General features: G+C 37.1%; 1 protein-coding gene across 1 annotated transcript in view; it reads right to left on the reverse strand.

Annotated features, from left to right (window-relative positions):
• Positions 1-21,304, reverse strand: part of LOC149566553 (poly(ADP-ribose) glycohydrolase 1-like) — a 211,669-nt gene that overhangs the window by 150,884 nt on the left and 39,481 nt on the right. Inside the window, exon 3 of the mRNA XM_089819861.1 lies at positions 12,248-12,351. Coding sequence (XP_089675987.1) covers positions 12,248-12,351 — 104 coding nt within the window. The remainder of the gene's footprint in view (positions 1-12,247; positions 12,352-21,304) is intronic.

The raw sequence follows: 21,304 nt of genomic DNA on the forward strand, positions 1-21,304 counted from the left end.
ACAAAGGAACCGAAGGGAGGAAGTAGAGTGTGAGCAACAGCGACAACAAGTCCTCTGAGACTTTGTTGAACGTAACCGTCGTAAGGAGGAAGAGCGCGATAGCACTTGGCGAAGAACAAACCCATGAGCTTTAAGCCTCGGGGAGAAGAATAAATAACACTGAAAAATATATAATAACGTGACCACAAAGTTGATCTGTTGTACAGCAATATGAATCAATAAAAGTGTTCTACATTTTGTTTTAAAACGATTATAATGTGTGATTAGATTGATGCCAAATCAATTAAACAAAGTTAAGAATAAGAAGCAATTGTCAAATGCCTTAGAAGCCACATGTGATGCTTTAATTTTTGCCAGCAACTAGAACGTCGACGAAGGTTTAGGCAACTCACCTAAAGACACCCAACCGACGGGTTAACCGATGGAGACCACGGACGTGGTACCAAAGGTAACCACAAGGGTGTTACAAGAGAGGCGGTAACCAAAGGAGAAGACTATTGTTCACCGAAACCTAAAAGAGTAAGAAGTAGGGAGGAGTCACTTGTGGAAGCGAGGCAAAGGTTAGATTTGATTGAAAAAATGCAGGAACAGTTTCTCAACCTGTCCATCATGCCACAGGCGGAGGAAACAAGGAGCAAAAGGGAAGAAGGAATTGGCACGGCTGAAGGTACCGAGGCAACACAAGCGTGCAGCAACCAAAATACCTTGTTCAATCCTCACCAGGACACTCAGTTCGACTCTAGTAAATCGAATGTGGGAAGACAGTTTCGTAGTAGAAATTTGGGATTCGTCCCTATTACACCCCTGAACAATACAGGCAACATGGGCAGCCAAACACAAACCCCACCAAGGGTAGAACCCATACAACAACTAGTGGTGATGGCCACAAATAAGCAAAAATTGACCAAATTCACGGGCCAAGCAAACGAGGATCCTGTCCGGCATTGTTGGACCTGCGAAACCATATGGACAGCCAACAGAGTCACCAACGAGAATGAGTGGATCAAGCAATTCCCTACAACATTGAGAGGAGCCATTGATTGGTACTCCAATGTAGACAAAACTCGCATGACAACATGGGCAAATGTAAAGAAAGAATTTCAACCAGAGTTCAAATTATCAAGAGATGATAATGAGATCCCTTCTGAAATCTATAACACGAAGCAAGCAAAGAATGAATCTATTAGGGCCTACGGGCGACAACTGAAGGAATTAATTGGAAGGATGGCATCTGCCCCAACCGACAAACTGAATAAGTGGTGGTTCATCAAAGGACTAAAGTCCTCCATCCAAAAGAAGATGAAGATTGTACCTCCGATATCGTACGAGAATGCATATAACCATGCAATGGACCTGGAAAGCGAATGCAAAACCTCCAAGAAGAGTAAGTCCTCAGATGAAGACTCCTCCGAGGGAAGCAACGATGAGGAATCCACCAAGAAAGTCTATGCTTTACAGAAAGATCTCCAGAGAATGATGAGAGAACTTAAGACATAGAAGGGAGGACCAAGTAAAACCAAGGAGGGCAAGGTGTGTTGTACGGATTGCAAGGAAGCCGAGAACACGAAGGTTTTGTGTCCAAAGAAATTCTTTAGCGACATTTGCCAAATTGCAGGACATTCCACGAAAGAATGCCCCTATAATCTGAGGGCCAGGAATCAACAAGTGTTGTTCATGCAAGAACAACCTTCCACATCTAGAATGGGCGGCCAACAAAACATTAACAATACTATGTCATACGACGGCTATCAAAATAACCGACAAGGAGGTAGAGGAAACAATAATAACAACCACCGCCTTGGGATCCAGTATGATGTGAAGGGGAGGCCGATGATTCAATGCAGGATTTGCAACGATTGGGGACACTTTGCCTGGGACTGCTAGAAGGAGGAGACTCCATAGAAATTGTGTAGGTAGTGTGGACCAGGAGACCATGAGGAGGCCACCTGCCCCAAGCCTGGCTACAACCTCCTTGATGTGGAGAAAGGAGACACAAAGGAGGACATTCTAGCGATTACAAGGGCACAAGTGAAAAAGGCTACCTACCCTAACCCTCGTCAGGAAAAGCAAAGACTACTCGAGGCGAACGTCGAGATTGAGAAAGAATTACATGCTTGAAGGGACCTAGGAGATACCCCCAACACTTCTACTCGAGCCATAGCGGAGCAAAACATTCTAAGGCAGATGTTGTAGTTAGAAGTACCAGTAAAGGTCAAAGATCTCGTGGAAACAATGCCACATTTAAAAGCAGACTTGTTCAGTAGCTCAATGGTTCCAATAAGTACAATATAACGAATGGAGATTCCTAACAGCTCCACGGCAAACCTGATGATGTTGGCTATAAATAGCGGGCGAAATCTGGCAATAGTGGAGATGGGCATCCTTGGCACCATCCTCACCAACACGATTGTCGATGGTGGGTCAAGGGTGAACATTCTACCCGAGGACACATGGGAGAGTTTGGGAAAGCTGACATTGTGACCACTAACCTTCAACTTACTCGAGGCTGATCAACATGGCATCAAACCCCTGGGAACCTCGATGGCGCAACAGGTAACCATTGGTACACAACCATTCATTTTGGACTTTGTGGTGATTCCTCTCAAGCAGAAAAGATATGACGCCATCCTAGGAAGAGGATGGTTGGTGACCGCCAAGGCAAACCATAATTAGAAAAGGAATACCCTGTCATTTGAGAAGGGAGGAAGAAAATTTGTAATGGATCTCAGAACCCAGATGGTTGGCAAAGAAATGGCATCCTCGTCAGATTTTGAACCTAACAATGGGGCAGAGGAAGCGAAGAGGAGCATGGAGCCTAACAACGAAGGGGTACTGGAGTTGGAAGACAACACAGACTCGATGGATGGCTTATTTCATTGGCAAATGAATGACTATGAACTATTCCCTCCATCCTGTAATGTTCTTGAAAATGAAGAAGATCCCAATGAGTTCCCTCAAGAATACAAAGAGTACAAGGAAGGTGTAGCACAGGTCGAAGATAGTCCTCCCCACCAATTTCTTTAGGATAAGCAGATCCAATACAAGGAGGCAAAAGTGAAGGAGATAAACCTCGGAGATGAGAACCCAAAGATCACTCTAATGGGGGATGATTGGTACCCAGTGTTAAAAATAGCACCATTCAAAATCTTTCTGGAGTATAAGAATGTCTTCACCAGGAAATACAAGGACCTAAAGGGTGTACCTCTAGAGTTATGCGTACACCAAATCCCCCTAGTTCCGAGAACCCAACCTATACTAAAAAGGCCATACAAGATGAATAAAAACTATGCAGCAAGAGTAGAAGTCGAGAGGCGTGGGTATTATCTTTCGAGCGGACACAAGTGAATGAGTCTCACCCATCATGATCTTTGTGAAGAAGGAAGCAAACCAAATCCGTATTTGTGTGGATTTTCAATATCTTAACGCAGTAACCACTAAAGACCCGTTTCCCATTCCGCTCACGAACAACATATTGGAGGAAGTAATTGGCCACAAAATTTACTCATTTCGTGGATGGGTTCTCCAAATATAACCAAATATCCATTGTGGAGGAAGAAAAACTGAAAAACCACCTTCATAGTGGAGGACGGTGCATACCCTTACAATCGAATGCCCTTCAGCCTTTGCAATGCACTAGATGTTGACAAGGAATTTCAAAGCATGGACAACTGGTCCATGTTCAGCGGTAAGGATCACTGTGTGTGATTCGAAATGTTGATGCTAAAAAATTCAAACACAATCAAATTCCAAAAAAAATTTGATGTATTAGTATAATTATTGTCAAAGTAACAAAAAGGCAAACCATTCAATAGCTCGTATTGCTAGGTAAAACTTCATTTTCTGGGCCCTATTGGCCAAGGAATGGGAATGTGCAAATGCAAAGATGGGAAGCAGATGTCTAATGCACAAATAGATTCATATATAAAAGAAAAACAAGTTGTTGATAAATTGGTTAAAAGAAAAGTGCAATTACCCACTGAACCAGTTGTATCCTCCAAACATCCATTCTTGCAAGTATTTGTAACAGGAGAGAGAGAAAGAAGTAGATTTAAAATGGAGTCAGGAGAGCTTGTTGATCAAACCATTGTGCATTGCCTCTATGCGAATGGTCTTCCTTTCAACTTGGTGAGATCATCATATTAGAAGGAAATAGTGGCAAACATCAATAAAGCACTGATTGATCACACAAGTCCTAGGAATGAAAAGGTATGTACCACTCTATTTCAAAAAGAGAAGACTTCTATAGACAGAACTATTCAACCAATTAGAAATTCTTGGAAAACTTCAGGTGCTTCTATTATTTATGTTGGATGGAAAGATACATAAAACTGGCCATTAATTAATGTACTGCAATGTCCCCCAAAAGGGCAATGTTTTTTATGGCAATTGATTGTGAAGGGGAAGAAAAAGATTCACAATTCATTTCCAGAATTCTCATTGAAACCATAGAGATGGTGGATGATGAGAATGTGGTTTAGGTGATTGCAAACAATGCAAAAAATTGTAGCAATGTGAGTGCTTTGGTTCAGGGCTGGTTTTGTTGGTTACCAAAACCGCAAATTGGAAAGCCAAGAGCTTTGCCAACTCTCTAAAAGGATTCCTCAATCAGTTCTGGCCAATGAACAAGAATAATCCAAATTTCCTTGCACTTTAGGCTTCACTACACGTAGGCAGGCAAACCTTCACCTCAAACCTATTCAGATGGTTCAAAGCTTTTATATAGAGAATTTAGATTTAGTATGTTCTTCACGGTGGCAAAATCCTTAAACTCGATTGATATAAAGTTATGTGATTTCTTGAAACAGCTCAAAGTTTATGTACGGTTATCAATAATAGATTAGATGCTTGCAAGAAGGAAGTATATAGATTTCTGACTTCAACAATAAAGCCAATAAATATATTTCAATGATTTTAAAAGACCAGTGCCTCTTCTTATCCAGGTAACAAAGTCAACTACAAGAAGGATTATTACATACGACTTTGAGCCAATATTTGTTTAAAATATCATCAATTACTCCTATGCTTTGCAAAAGATAAATCTTATATGCAATTCAATGTTAGTCCAAGAAGAATTTAATTTCTTCGACGGAAGTCCAGTTCGACAGAGATGACGAAACACAAATTTATTTTGCAAAATCATTGATTGTCAAACAAAGAATGCGAGAAAAACCCAATGCATAAGTTTTGTTGGAATAATCTAATAATCTTCTTGCTAATCATAAAAGACGAATCTTAATCATAATTTTAATCTCTCTGCCTTGAATAAACATGAACAAAAAGGCTATTTTTATTTATTATTAAAATATAGTATATAAATTCATATTAAAGTCATGCTTTAATATTTGCAATCCTCCTTACAAGGCTTGAATATATCTCTTTTTTAATATATCCTCCAAATATGTCTCCTTGCTTATGTTTCATTTTCTATTTATATCCTTTTATTTTAAGGATGTGACTTTTCATATGAAAAGTCATCAATAAAATTTACATCCTCTAAAGTTTATCGCACCTCTTCATTTTTTTAAAATAATATTCTTTCAACTTTTGATTTACATAAATCTTGTAGGTCTTTGCATAAATCCTTTTGGTATTTTGCTCACTATCGATCATTTAAGAACAAAGAGCAATTAAGGTAGTAAAAACTAAAATATCACCTAGTCCACATTAAGGGAAGAACAAATGCTAGGCCTTGATAATCATCCACGCATCTCATTCTTCAATTATGAAACACTCTACTTTGGACGCCATGTATACCAGTTCAACTAAATGCTTTCTATTACTCCTGGAAATATGCACTCTTAGTCATCAATTTATTCGTTGACCTTCAATTGTTCATAGCCTTGTAACTTGCTTTGGCATTGTTGCCATGATATCAATCCCCTATATTTTTCAAGATCATAGGATTAGGGTTGTGTCAATGTTTGACGTATGTCTCTGGTCCAAGCTTCCATTAGGGTTTTTCCTCTCTCACCTTTGCCCCTGAGTTGCCTAGGTGGGAATACAAGAATAATGTAATAGATTCAATCAATCTAGGTGACTAGGATTTGAGATGGTAAGTTTTTGCATACCCTAGATGAGAGAGAGAAAGAAAGAATCAAGTTCTATTCATACGAAATCCTAACTCTATGATCAGGTGCTCCATTCAAGAAATAACACAGGTAAAATGAAGATATCACAGACATATTCAAAGCAAAAGACGACAGAGAATATCGAGGATTGAGGCTTAAAGACAAAATGTAGATCGTGAGAATGAGATACAAGCAAAATTAGTTGAATTCGATGCAAAGTGAGCACTCAAAAATGCAGAAATGGTAAAAGAATCAGGTCAAAGGTGGCAAAGACTGAAGTTGGAATCAATTTGATGAATCAAACGCATCTAATTATCCACATCACCAAGTTGAAAAGTCAATTGAACGAAAGAACGCATGCTATTGGCTAGTTGAAAGTCAAATGCTCACCTGTCATATTGGGTACCGTTCAAATATTAAACGAAAGTTAGATGCCTTTAGCCGTCAAATCAAAGAAGATCAACAGAGGTCATAATGTTGCTATATAAAGATGCTCGTTTGTTAATTTATGCAACAAAGCGACGTGAAGCCACGTGTCTGGTGGGCCATCACATGTCACGAAGCACAATCAGAATCTAGTCACAAGGTGCCATGAAAGAAAGATAGTCAACATCAAATTCTCCAAGCAATGGAATGGTGCCAACTGTTTGCCACAATGTGCCTAGTTGGAAAAAGGGACCCGCGTTGCAAAACAAAAAGACTTAACCTCGTTTTATTATCACCGTCAGATCGGAAAAGATCTATATCTCTTGCTTTCTCGCCATGTAAAGTTGCTCGACCATTATTCTATGCAACAAAGTGACAGTTCAACATGTGTACACGGGGGGACCCATAGAGGAAGTTATAAAGGAAGTCATAACGTTTAAATCGAGATCATTAATTTGAGATCAATGGCCAGAATTTGAAAACGTAGTGACTGTTGTAATATGAAATATATGTATTTGGTGTGAAACAACAAAAGATGAAGAATAAACAATTTTCATAGGATTTTCTAAGACCGCAAGAAGTTGAAAAGGCATTGGGCATTTTCAGGAATACCATGGATTCAAAATCATTAGTAGAAGAGATACCACGTGCTCATATCACGATACAGATTGGATAATTTTATATTTTATTCTCATTTTATTTTCTATTTATGACTGTTGCTTTGCCAGAAATAAGAAAGGATAACAACAAAATATAAATGTAATCTCATTTGATAATGAGGGGGTCGGCAATTCTGTCTAACTTCTCCCCTTGCATTTCTAGATGTTGAGTGAGAATCGAGGAGTTAAATGGAATGAAGGATTTGTATGATGTTTGCAGCTAGGTAATGTGATGTTCTGATTCCATTTAGGACTAGCATGCTTTGTTTTCTTTCATTGTCTCTTTCAACCGAGCTAATCTTGCATTTTCAGAATAGTTTCTATGGGATAGTAGGACAAATGTATTTGAAGCTGTGGATTTCTTACTAGATTCCATTTTAGTGGAGAGTTATCAGTTAAGGTGGATTCGGGTTCCATTTCATCTTTCATAGGCATCTCTGCTTTATCTCTAGATTGCAATTGAGTAGAACTAATCTGCACTTAAAAGTAGGAGTAGATATTAGAACTTTAAGGTAGCTTATGATATCCATTCCATTGGGTGTTATAAGTTGCCCAAATCTATTTCTGCCTGGGGTGTTTTTAGTTATGAACATCCTGGTTTATCCTCTTTTGCTCTCAAGTTAAGAGCATACCCCATATTCCAATGATCTATTAAAAACAAAATTCATTGCATATATTTGCATATAAGGGAGTTGTACCTTACAATTCAGAAGGCAGTGATATAACACATACACTGACCAATTTGTTGGTAACATCCTTTTGTTTCCTCACATTTTGGGCATCTAAAGTCAAAACAAAGCCAAGTTAGCAAGAGGGACAAACTGTTAACCAACAAGTGTAAGTGCTCCGAAAGATATCTAATAATCATCATAGGATTGTCTTTAAATATGCCAATAATCCTTGGTATGGTTTTTTGAAGAGACTTTTTTGAAGCAAAATGAGCATCTAGAAACGCCTTAATTTGCAAATGTATACGAAAACAATTACGCCCAACATTGTTACACTTGATGCATAGGATTATGTATAGGATCAGCACTATGCAATGGATCAATATTCTAAGAAATTGTGGAGGTTTTTTGAGCTTTGTTTATGGCTAGATTATCCTTCAAATTTCATTATCTATTACCGCTCCACTTTATCAAGTTGCTGCTTTTAATGATCATCGGGACCATTCTATAATCTCCAAAATAAATCAGTTGACTACAATCTATTCCCACTCTCATCAACAAAGATTTCACACAGAAAGTTATTATTGTATTTAGCATACTCTTGTGTCATACAGTTGGGCACATTGATTTTTGGTCCATAAGAGTAGACTTTTGAGGGTGTTACTTCTATTTGGTAAACATAGATCAAGCCATTGTCCAAATAAGCCATAAATGAACCGTGTGCCTTCGGATTTTCTTTTTAAATTTTAAAAAAATCATATTCCTTAATCAACTTTACGATATCATAACATGTGTTTCTCAAAACACTAAGTTTCACAACAGTCATATTTATATGGGCATAAGGTATCCATTTTGGATGTAGAAAATAGAAGAATTCCTTGTTGAGGCTTGGCCCACTGAGCACTCTACTCTGAACAAATGAATTCACTTGGACTAGTATTTCAAAAGACACGTTGATTCCTACAAGAGGATTTAAAATTGACACCAATCTTGGAGAAGATGAAGTACCAGAGACTAGGGAACACCTGTCAGTTTCTTCCATTTCTTTGTAATGAGTGAAATTCTCTCGAATTTGAGAAATGTTATTGCCATATGGAAATGCAAAGCATGATAATGGTGACTGGTTTATTTTATAAAATGAGGTGAAGTCTATGGTTCTTACCCAAGTATCACTATCGTCCTTGTAAAAGACAAGGTTTTCACTTGTATCATAACTAGAACATGCTTCATCCTTGTATCATAACTAGAACTTGCTTGTCTACAAACTTGAAATCATGCCTCTGTCTAGTTCAATTCAATTGTGTGGAAAAGCTTAGTGGCTTGGAGATCAACAGAGCTAATATACTTCATCTTATGGCCTTTGATGTCCTGTAGTGCAATAGATTCAATACATAACTTTTAGATAGCTTATGATAGCTCACTCAAGCCTTCACATTGCTTCCCCCTTCATTTGATTCCTCATAATCATCAGTACATGGTATGAAAACTTTTGTGCAAAAATGAAGACTCTAAAATTAGAGCTCTATCAGATATAACCATATTCTACACTCTGTCAACTTAGTCATGCAACAAATGAGCACTCAAATAGACTGGGTGAAGCAAATATACCAAGAGGGGAGGAAATACAGATGTTTGTGATGAACCATGATATGTCACAATTGATATTCAAAGCATTCTCCAAATCGGAGTTTTTGAAGGTAGAATGTAATTACTAAATTCAATTTCTTTATTTAATTTGAACCAATTTTTTGTCATGTTCAATTATCAAATTGTGTATAACTTAGCTTAATATTTATTGGCATATTCTTATTAACTTGTTGAGGTTGTTGAGATCCAATTTGTATCTCATACTATTGTTATGAGACGGCTTGTCAAGGTGCAAGAGCATTGAGCCAAATGGTATATGGAAGGTTTCAAATTCAGGGAGGCCCCAAAGGTCAAGGAATTGGTCTTGGATGACACTTGATGGGCTTGCGTGTGATTTGTATTGGATTTCACCAAGCCTATCATGACTATGCTCTACTTTGCTAAAAGAGATCAACCTTGTTTGGGGGATGTCTATGATGGCATGCACACAATGGTAGAGAAGGTAAAACTTGCTATAAAAACACATAAGAGTGACCCTATAGAATGTAAAGCTTTATACAATGAGGTGGAAACAATCATTCGTCGTCATTGGGAAAAGATGAGTACCCCATTGCACCTCCTTGCATATTCCCTAACTTGAGGTACTATAGCGAGGAATACTAGCTATTGCTTTCAAATTTCTGGATTTGAATGTGTAGCATGGATTGTGGAAATCTAATAGATCTCAATACTAGCTATACTAGATAGAGAGGCACCATATGTGGATGAAAAAGTTGCTAATAGGTGCAATAAAGTTTTTGTGAGACTCTTCCAAAATGATGAAATGCACAAAAAAGTTAGGAGAAAATTTGGTTTATTTGCTTAGCGAACAAAACTTAATCCAATTACAATAAAGTACCAAGATGACATGGAAGCTATCACATCATAGTACCTCTATAGTCAACCATTTAAGCATCTACAACCTCTTGTAGTCAAGATCCTCTCACAAGCAAGTTTATTTTTGTTTTTTGTTTACCACTTGTATTCCACAATTTAGTGCTTAACATTCTTTAATTTACTTTTCATTTTTATGTTTAATTTTGTGAACACTATGCAAGTTGCAAGTTCTCTTGTTGTTGAATGAGATTGGAGTACATACTCCTTTATCCACTAAGTGAAGTGCAACTGATTGGGCTCAAAAAAAGTTGAGGACTTGGTTATCATTCATATCAACTTGCGTCTTCTATCACGTAAGGAGGATCACTACAAGGAAGGGGCAGCCAAGCTTTGGGATGCAACCCCCAAGTGTGCCAACTTGATGCAACGTTTCAAAATCTTACTACAATAATTGATGATGATGATGATGATTCATGGTGCATCCAACACAAGTGGAACCGTTTTGGTTTCAATGATCTTGGACTTGCAGTAGTCGAAGATGATGACGATGTGGACTTTCTTGAGAATCCTTAAGGTTCTGAATCTGATTAGTGAATCTTGAATCTTGATTGATGAGCATTAAATCACAAACTGAATTTCAATTTTGTAATTGTAATGATTTTCTAATTTGCATAGAGATTGTGAACATAGCAGTGTATGATAATGCTTATCAGTTATTCCAATTTGAATATTTGTGTACTATCATATATCTTGATCAATAGTGAAGATCATACTATAAAATGATTTAGTTGTGTATACATATATATTAGCGCATCGAAAATCCCAATAAAAAAAAACACGCACCTGTGCACATGATTCTCACACCCACATCCAAACCTGAATCAGTAACTTTGATACTAAAAGTGAGGGTGTATTAGTAATTTTATGAGCAACTTATTCATTTCCAACAAAATGAACCTAAGAACTCAAATCAATTGATTGTCAATGTCCTAGCATCAAGACATTAAGCTATCCAAGGAAAAGTTATGGTTATTATTCCCCACATTTATTTTATATGATATTGATAAGAGAAGTTCCTTACATTTGAAATAGTTATCTAACATTAATGTAACTAAACTAGGGACATTGAATTATAAGATCTAACATTATTATCCCATGGCGGAGTCATGACACATATTAAACTATAGGTTTGATGATGGTATTTAAAAGAAGCATCGTAGAAGGGATATCTTGGATGTGGATCTAGAAACATTGACTCTCTAAAACAAATCAAGACACATAACCTTGCAAAGAAGTGAGTAAGAGGTAGGCTTCCTATTCTAGAGTTCAAAAAATTGGACCCCCCTCCCCCCCGCCGCCCCCCCAACAAGGTGTAAATAGAAGAAATCTTGAAAGCTGCCAACTAGTAGAATAACTAGAATCTAGAAAGAGAATGTTTGAGATGTTAAAAATCATGACCATTGTTTCACCAAGATTCAACACAAGCTGGTAAAGTTCACAAATGCAAGCAAAGGCATACAAATGAAACTATAGGCCTTCAGCATAATGAAAGAGAAGATTAACTTTAAAAGATTTGAATCCAATTTCCCTTTGTTTGGTTTATCTTTACACCAAATCCTAGTCGAAAGTTGCAAACTTGAATACTCTAAAATAACAAATGTTTGGTGTTCAATCCACATAAACCCCTATCTCTTTTATCTTCATTGATATATGGACCTTTGTTATGTGCATGGGTGCATTCTTATTGTATGAACACCCAGAAAGGATTTGAGTTATATACTCCGAACATTTAGCGATTTTTATAAATATAGCAGGATTAATTTTGTGTCAGAAAAATATTCACATTTGAGCTATATTAATCTTCTAAAAATGATCAAGGTTGTACCTCTAACAGAAAACAATCAAAACTTCACAGCAAATATATCATTTTCACAAAACATCAAAACTTGAAACAAGAACATACGCAAATAAGCGATCAAAATTTATATCTGGTAGTTGATTCTCCCATCTCTGTGCCTTCGGAAAAAGACAGAAAAAGTTACAGGCCAAGATAGCTGCTACCAATTCCTGAAGTCATTAACGAACAAACAAAAATATTATTTATCTTTAATACCATCATACTGATCATTTAATAAACAAAATTTTCATTGTTAAGATGTAAAATACAAAAGAAAAACTAAAACTTACAACAATAATGTACATTAAGCTAGTGTTCCAATTATTATATGGAATATAATGTTGTAAACAAATATACCTTTATATTTACTTATGGATTTATTTAGTTTGACCATTTAAGATTGTTAGCATCCTTTCTTCAAATTGAAGGGGAAGCTCCCTTGTAGCAAAATATGACTGGAACTTCAAACAGGCTTAGGTTCTTAGTGTCGATGCTAACAACTACCTATCTTTTCGTAACAAAATATAAAACTGGAACTTTACACAAGCTTAGGTTCTATCAATGCTAACAATATCTTTTTGTCCATGGGTAAGGGAACAAGCCTATTTAGCACTTGTACACTATGTGACAGATTTTATATTTTTTTACTAGAAAAACCAACACCTACAATGGCCAACAGACACTCTCAATCTCTAAGCTAAAATTTAAAAGGCCAAAAAGTGTGAAAAACACAATGATTTAATTGGATTAAAGTGCAAACAAGATACTATAAGTTGAGTGCATAGATTTTAAAAACTAAAAAACTCAAATCAAGAAATACTGTGATAGAAATGTCACAACTATTAAACACAGTTGAATTAACAGAATCACAAATTGACAACACTGCCCAAGTAGCCTTGAACGCCAATTTAAGCAACTATGCACTAAAATCACTACAGTATATTCAAGTGCATGAAACTCTTATTTAAAAGCCTTCACAAAGTCTTGCATGAAAAATGAATACAAAAGCAAGCTGCAGTCAATAGTTTGCTTGCAAGCAAAGCAAGCCAAAAATACAATTTCTCCCTTAGTACAAAATCTAAATCAAGAAGTCCGTAATGACCTAGGTCATTTATAAAGGTGGGATTTGAAAAGAGCTACTCTAGAACTATACCTAACAGGCCTGCAGTAGTACCTCAGTTCGCTAGCATCATTAGTATAATTGCAATTCAACACATCACAAATTTGGTTTTCAGCTTGATAGAGATATTTTCCTTGAGAAACTGATACAAGACATAGTTTGTTGATCGGTATCTGATGCCATAAACATTTGAGACAAAAATTCTGCTTCTAACTGACCCAGTGAAATTCATTAGCTTATTTAATTCCAGTAGAAGCTAATGCAAGCTTATTAAAAGAAAATGAGGATGTATGTGGTTCTCTGGTGTTTCTTCAACATCTCCAGCTTATGTTTTGAAACCTAGAAGCTCAGAGAAATATTTTCACTGTGATTTGCAGCATTCCGCAATTGATCTGGACTGATCGTGATGGTAACACCATGGTATTGCAGTTAATGTAACCATGTACCTTACAGCTTTCTCAAAAATCATTCCTTATGGAATAAAAGAAACAGGCTTTGACTGAAATTATGAACTAAACCATCAGGTTCCAAAGCTCCTATAACTCACAATTGCCCAACAAGCGATAATAAAGGGAATTTAATAGAATTTGAAGTTTGATGTGATATCAGTATGTTGGAACTTTTTGAGAGGTTTGAAGCCAATCTATCAGGTTCCAAGCTCCATATTTTCCCCAATCTCTTCGCATTAGCAAACCATGTATAACAAAAGAGATTTTCAAATGTTGATGTCATCCTCTGGCTATAGTTGAAAAAAGGGAATTCATTAATTTAAATATTTAATATTATCTGGCATTCTATGGGCAATATTATTTAATTAAGTTGTATAAAGTAGAATTAGTGGTTATTTATGAAATAATTCAATAAAGTCAGTTTTATTTCCCTGGGCTAATGTTTTCTGCACTATGTTCTAGGCAAGGTCACCAGGAGACGGGGAGACTTGGAGGTCTTTGGTACTGGTACTAGTATGACAATTTTTGAAAAATAGGAGATGGGGGGTACTTGGAGACGGCAATTTTTTTTAATAGTTTAATACTAAATAGAAAATAGTAATACTGTAAAACCAAAAGACTAAAGTAAATAATAATAGTAATGTCACATTAATATAGAGTCAAATATTTCATTTCAAAACTCACATAATCACATTACTGTATCTCATGGTGATACTTGTTTACCGAATATTGCATATGATCAACATCATATTAGATTGATAATCGTTGAGATTATCATTACATATTCAAATTTTAAATTTTAAAAAGTACAGTTTTATGCTAAATTGCCAATATGTAAACAAGAATGAACAAACTTAGTACAATAAACAAACCAGAAATCTATCTAGTACTAGTATGTTGATGTTGCTCTCATCTATTCCACAAGGTTGTGATCATCGGTTGTGATCATCCGTTGTGATCATCCATCTCAAGGTCTTCAGCTATCATGCTCTCAAAATCATTTAAACTGTCATTGGTCTTAATTTTGCATTAAAAAACATTACAATGAGGGCTAAAATACATAAAATAATTTAATAATATATTTACATTTATTTTTTATCAGGAGACTTCAGAGAGACTTCCCTTTTTGGATTAGGAGACTGGGAGACTTAAAGAGACTTCGTTAAGAGGTCTCCAACCTTTTTTGAAGTCTCCGGAGACACAAAAAGTCTCCAAGACGTGTCTTTTAGGGGAGAGATGGATCTCCAAGTAACCATGGTTCTAGGGGTATTACAAAGCATAGGATAAGATATTTGAGCATACAAGTGTTTGAATCTACCAACAAAGTCACTGAATTTTTCTTTAATATTATGCAGAAGCTTCCCAAAATGTTATGAAAGAGAGGCATGCTTGGATTATTTTCCCCAGTTGATTTTGGAGAGCTTCTTGGAGTCTGCAATCCTAGGACAGAAAACCTAAGGCTTGCTAAATTTGGCAGTGTAAGATTCCATCCTAGCTAGTTGTTGGAGAAATTGAACAGGTTTTTGATTGGTAGTTCATCAATTACGAACGTAAATTTTGTCCGTTTTTAAGGAAGACATATTTCAATGACTTTGACAGCTATAAGAAAATCTTGAGATGTCATTCCAAAAGATTCTCTTAAATGGGTAGCAGGATATTCATGTGTGATAACTGCAGGTATGCTATTTGCTAGCCATTTGGAACTTTTTGTGAGGTGTGCGCTCAAGCTATTGGATCTATTTGAGGTGGCTATGGAGTGAAGCTACAAGAAAAAATTGGACTTTAATGCTGGTCGAGTGGCGTACAACTGGGCTAGCAGTGAAAACTTCATACTGGGTCATGCCCTTTGGAGGCCCCTGAACTAAGGATAGATGGACACCAAGATTGTGTGTGCCGGTGTGAATGGGTCAAAACAGAAAGAAATCGCAATTCTAGTTCCCTCTTCTGCTTTTCATCAGATTTTCTAATTTTTTTTTTAAGCATGGGATCCTTAAGGGCGTGGGGACTCTTATTCTGGTCATTGATTCCCAGTGTTTACCCAAAGACATGTCTCAGATGCTGATCAATATTTCTGAGTGCTGTAAATACCAATTTAAGAATGCAATATGATGTCGTAAGAGAGCAAGTCTGGATGTCGGCATGCAATTCAGGTAAAAGAGCCAAATATTAGCATTGCTGTGTATTTTCTGAGTGCCGCTACTCAATGTTTAGACTGATATATGTATTCTGATCACTATAAACTTGATCTTCAGATAGGTAATTGTAATAAAGATCAACCTATTAGATCCCGGTTCTTGTAGTTCTTAATCTGCTTTGATATTGAAAAGATTTGTGATTTCAGTTGTATAAAATATAAATCTTGATCCTTCAGTCAATATATATTGCCCATTTAATTCTGAGCAAACAAATCTGTTTGCATTCACACGTAAAACATTTCTCATTATCCTTGCAAAACTGGAAAATACATTTGCACTTCCAAACAATCTGGTTGACAAAATTACTCAGCTGAAAAAGGTGAAAATTTTGGGCAAAAAAACATTAGGGATTTTTACATACTTAAGCTTTCAGGTATCTCCTTGGGTGCAAAATTTTTAATCAACTAATTGTTTTATACCAAAACAACTAAATTTATCTCCTCACTTCATGGTCATCAGCATTATCAACCCAATAAATCTCTATGTTTAGCATATGTTTGAACAGTACTCTCAACCTTCATACATTGAACACTTACGATCATGTGCGCACTTTTCAAAGCAGATATTGAAGTTAAATTTAGTAATACCTGGCATCTACATGAACTTTTCACTTGTAAATGTCAAATTGTCTTGGAAAATCAACTCCTGAGTCCTAACCCACACCTTACTCTCAAAAGGAATGGACTTAGACAACTGTCCACAAAATTCTGTCATAGCCACTTCATTTGTGGGATACCTAGGGTGTATGTAAAGGAAACGTAGCGAAACTACAAAGCCAAATGTATTAGAAGGTAGGTAACTGGATATACCAATCTCACTTTCCAATTTCTCCCCTAGCCTATTCTGAGAACATGACATGAAACTGATTGTCCATCTTTCTCGCTGAACGCATCATTTACTCTGCGATAATGTTTGAGTGACTATATATATTTCAACAGCAGGATATGTATATCAATTACTGTTGTCTCAAACCCTGCGAACCTAAGTTTTTTCTAGAAAAGTCCCTGTGTTGGCCATGGCATAAACAAAACATGACACCATATGATATTATTGGGTTGCTCAAATTCTGAAAACAGCAAGTGGTCGTAATCACAAATCAACACACTCCAATCAAAATGAACTCTACTTTCCAAAAACACACCCATAATGAAGAACATTTGTACTTTGAATGACCTTCCCTCCTCTTGCCCTCTTATATGGTTCAATAATGTAATGATCAGTATGAAATCACATTTGAACTCATTTCTCTTCATTAAATTAGTAACAGATTTTATTCTCTTTTCCTTCTTTCAACCAATATGTTAAATAATTTTCAAGGTTTAAGTCCAATAGAACCTCACACTCGTTAAGACTTAAGTCATGACTTTCATCATATTGTAGCAAATTGAAACCATTTTTAATTAAAACCATATTAATCTTAGCAAGGACTTCACCATTTTACGTACGAATCTACTACTTTCAACTTCGAGGTCATAATATGTTGCACAGGCAATCACAAACTGTCAATTTTGAGCAGATATAGAAAAGAAAGTGCCCTTGGTGAACTGACAATCTTCAAGACACATGACCAATTTTTGTTTCATCCTCCAAATCAACCTCTTGTACATTAACATGCAATGTCTTTGACCTTAGGGTGTGTAATCATATACCAACCCACGTGAAGCTTCCATTATTTAGAAGTGAAACTCCATGAGTTTGGTCAAATCCATACACTTCAATCAATGAAAATTTCCCTCTTACAATGAAAATGTCACTGTTCGCACCCCAAACATCATACAAATCTGAAAACTTGGATTTTTTTTGAAATCATGCAGTGAAGGAAAGATGAGAAACAAAGTACCAAGACAAGAATCAAAGATGGTCCTCTATTGATGAAAATAAAACTTCTCGCTGCTGATCAAGCTCTATCAAAAGATTGCAAGCTGTCAACAATTCATGCTATAGGGCCTAGAATTATAGCAGTCGCAATTAATCCATTGATCAGGCCTGCCATGCCTGACTCTTTCTTTGTGATGATCATCAAACTTCTGAGATGCAAAAATCAGTCCCATTTGGCATCTTAACCAACAGCTGAAAGTACAGTTTTCTTCTTACAAGGAAAACGCAGATTGGGAAAACACAAACCCTAACTGTGGTGTTCGAAAGAAGGGGAATTTTCTAGTCTTGCAAATTTTCTAGTGTTGCCCCACTTTTCACCCTGTAACCATTTTGCAAAAGTGGAAAATTTTGTGTCTTAGTTAAGCCTAGGCATGTCTGGATCTAGTTTTATTTCCCCTTAGCTGAAAAGAGTCTCCATCGGATTTTCCATCTTTCCCTTCTCCCACATTTCATGGCCGGGTGGTTTTCCTTGATGTTGTGAGTTTATGGGTAGCTTAGTACCTAATTCGATGGGGATTCTTGCAACATGTGAAGGTTATTCACAAAGCTAGGCTTGTTCGTGACTTATCATGTTTTCAATGAAAGAAGGAAGCTTGCGAAAAATTGAGCATCGCATTCTCCTCAGTGGGTTTTCAACCCATGAAGGCGATTTTCCGCGAAGAGCAAGAGATGATGTTTACGGGCCTATATAAGAAGATAATGAGCTATTTTATGAAAAATCCTTATTTTCATTACAATATTCTACCTTGGGAAACAATCCAGATTCATCACAACGTTCAAAGTCATCTTAAGCGGAAAACTAAAAAATGACTTCTCCTCGGTGGGCTTTTGACCCGTGAAGTCCGTTTTCTGCCAAAGGCAATTGTAAAGGAAAGAAACAAGGAAGTGGGCCCCTTTTCGACTTTTGCAGTCCTTTCAAGATTTTCCGAACCCAAAGGAAATATTAACTTAAAGGATAAAGTTTAAAGGAAAGTCTAGGCGGAAAAATGGGAATCGTCTTCTCCTCGGCGGGTTTTCAACCCATGAGGACGATTTTCCGCATTCAAGAGGAAATTAACTTTGTAAGCGGATTGGGCCCATGAATTACAGACAAAACATCTTAAGATGATAATGGAAACAATCTAACCATTGCGGGAAAGGTATTCTAAGCAGAATTCAATTGGGCGGATATTTCCTTACGGGGTACTCTGTTCATAATTCTCCAAAACTTAATGGGAAACGGAAAAGTAAGTATGAAAGAAAGGAAAGTTACTGTTGGGCCAACGGAAACAATGAAAAGACGGCGAAATATCTGTTAGAGCTCCCGCATTTACTACTTCAACAGATTTATCCTTTAATTCATTCGTGTGGCACGAATCCTGAAGATCAACGAATGAATTGAGACTCCTATATAGATGGAAACATAACAGTTATTCAAACTACCGCCTTTTCTTGAACTGTTATTCTATTAAATTGCACAACACTTTCAAATAGTCTGTATTTGCGAATTCAATATCCTGTTCTTCATCTAGATTCGAAATTTCAATTTACTTCACCCTCAAACAAAATGGCAACCAAATTTGCGAGGTTTGATGGGCTAAATGGAATCAAGTCCACATTGCAGAATTTCACGGATACTTCACTCAATTTTTATGATATGCAAGATTTCCAAAGGAGGTTGAAGTCGGAGCCAATTCATCCCATAACTGAGAAGCTCTGAGGAAGTGGACTAGTAGAGGCAGCTCATTTCCGGTGGCAGTCCAAGCTCTAGAATTGATTTATGAATGCATAAATCACTACAATCCAAACACCAAACAAATTGTGTTACCTAATCATACAGTATTAATATCCATTTATAGGCAAACTGTGGTGAATTGCCTCCGAGTTCTAGAACGGGAGGAGTTTTCGGACTTGACAATAGGAGGAGCAGTCTCTAAGTTCTCCGCAAAGATGGTGTGGAGGAAGGAAATTATGCAATCCTGGTTTCAAAAGCCGCAGAGCGCCAAGAGTAAGGTCCCCAAAACTCTATTTGGTACTAATCTCAAACCTAAGATTGTAGACATTCTGGTTCTCCTGCACAGATTGAAAGGTGAGGTAGAGGCTCTAAATTTCGTTGAACAATATTTCTTTTTGGTACAAGTTATTTGTTCAGATACACAATATATTGATTGGGCTCATGATGTAAGTGAAAATCTTTCCAAGGCTCTCAACATCACGAAGTTCTACAACACTTTCTATATGTCTTCCTTTCTGATTTACATGCTAGCATCTCTACAGATATGGCGGGGCCTTCCAAGAATAGAAACTTTCCTGATGATGTGAAGTGTTATGAGTTTTATCCATGTTTGCAACTACAAAATAGTTATGCGGAGTATGTCAAAGTTAATGACGCATTCACAATGAGTGTTTGCAGGGAACTCCAAGGATGCCTGGAGAGGAGATTCAGTCCAAAGGCAATGGCAGCTATTAGTCAGTTCGAAAGCTATTTTATCCAGTTCTCATCTTTCTCATATTTGCGTCTTGCAACTTTCAATGGATTCCCCCTGAAGCTGCCCAGGTATCCAAGCGACATGATTGTCCTAATAGAGATTGTCAGGTAAGCGGTCCAGGTGAATGTGCTAAGCGAAAGCTTGAAGAAGGGATATGAGTTCCCCATGAAAGCAGGAGCTTACAATTGTGAGTCTCGATCTGATGCAAAGAATATGCTCAAAGTGTTCGAGATGAAATACAAATTGGAGATGTATGAGGTCTTGAGACCTATGTTTGATTCGAATGGATATGCTAGGGATGTGTTGCAGATTGGGAGTGTGATCAAACACATTACCACTGTTGAAGACTATTGGGTAGATTGTAAAGATGAATTTGAAAGTTGAGATCGTGCTTTCGCCAGGCTCACAATGGAGCAAATAAAACATATAATATCAATCTTAATGTTGAAGGATTAGAGGATGATGCGCAATATATGTATAGTAGTACATATTTGACTAAGTTAAGGAACACTCCTATCAGTTCGGAGCCTTATGTAGATGCAATGGACAACCAAAAGAAGCCGAAGTAAGGGCACAGCCACTCAAGCTTCTCCAGCAACTGCAACGCCCTCTTCCTCCCAGAGTGCTACACCAAGCGTAACAATAGCTACCACACAAGGACTGGCTCAACCTTCAGGAGGAGGTGATTAGCCTCCAAACAAGAGCATTCCCATAGCTAAGACATGTCATGATGGTTCCCTCCAAGTTATTGGGACCCAAGCTGATGCTGAGGAGAAGAAGACGAAGGAACCAAAGGATAGTATTGTTACACCAGTTCCCTCTCCTCATGTTACACCTGTCCCTTCTCCTCATATCACCCCAGTTCCATCACCTCATAATAGCCCAATTTTGCCAGTAAGTGCTACACTTCTGCAACCAAGTGGCTCCGCAGTGTAGATAGTAGATTTGGGAGATGGAAGGAGCAGCAGCAGTGAATCTACTGAATCTGATGAGGCAACGAAGAAAACCTCCGA

The sequence above is a fragment of the Cupressus sempervirens genome, chromosome 3 (genome assembly GCF_028749045.1).
Source record: "Cupressus sempervirens isolate cs-2001-9-10 chromosome 3, ASM2874904v1, whole genome shotgun sequence".
Taxonomy (NCBI): domain Eukaryota; kingdom Viridiplantae; phylum Streptophyta; class Pinopsida; order Cupressales; family Cupressaceae; genus Cupressus; species Cupressus sempervirens.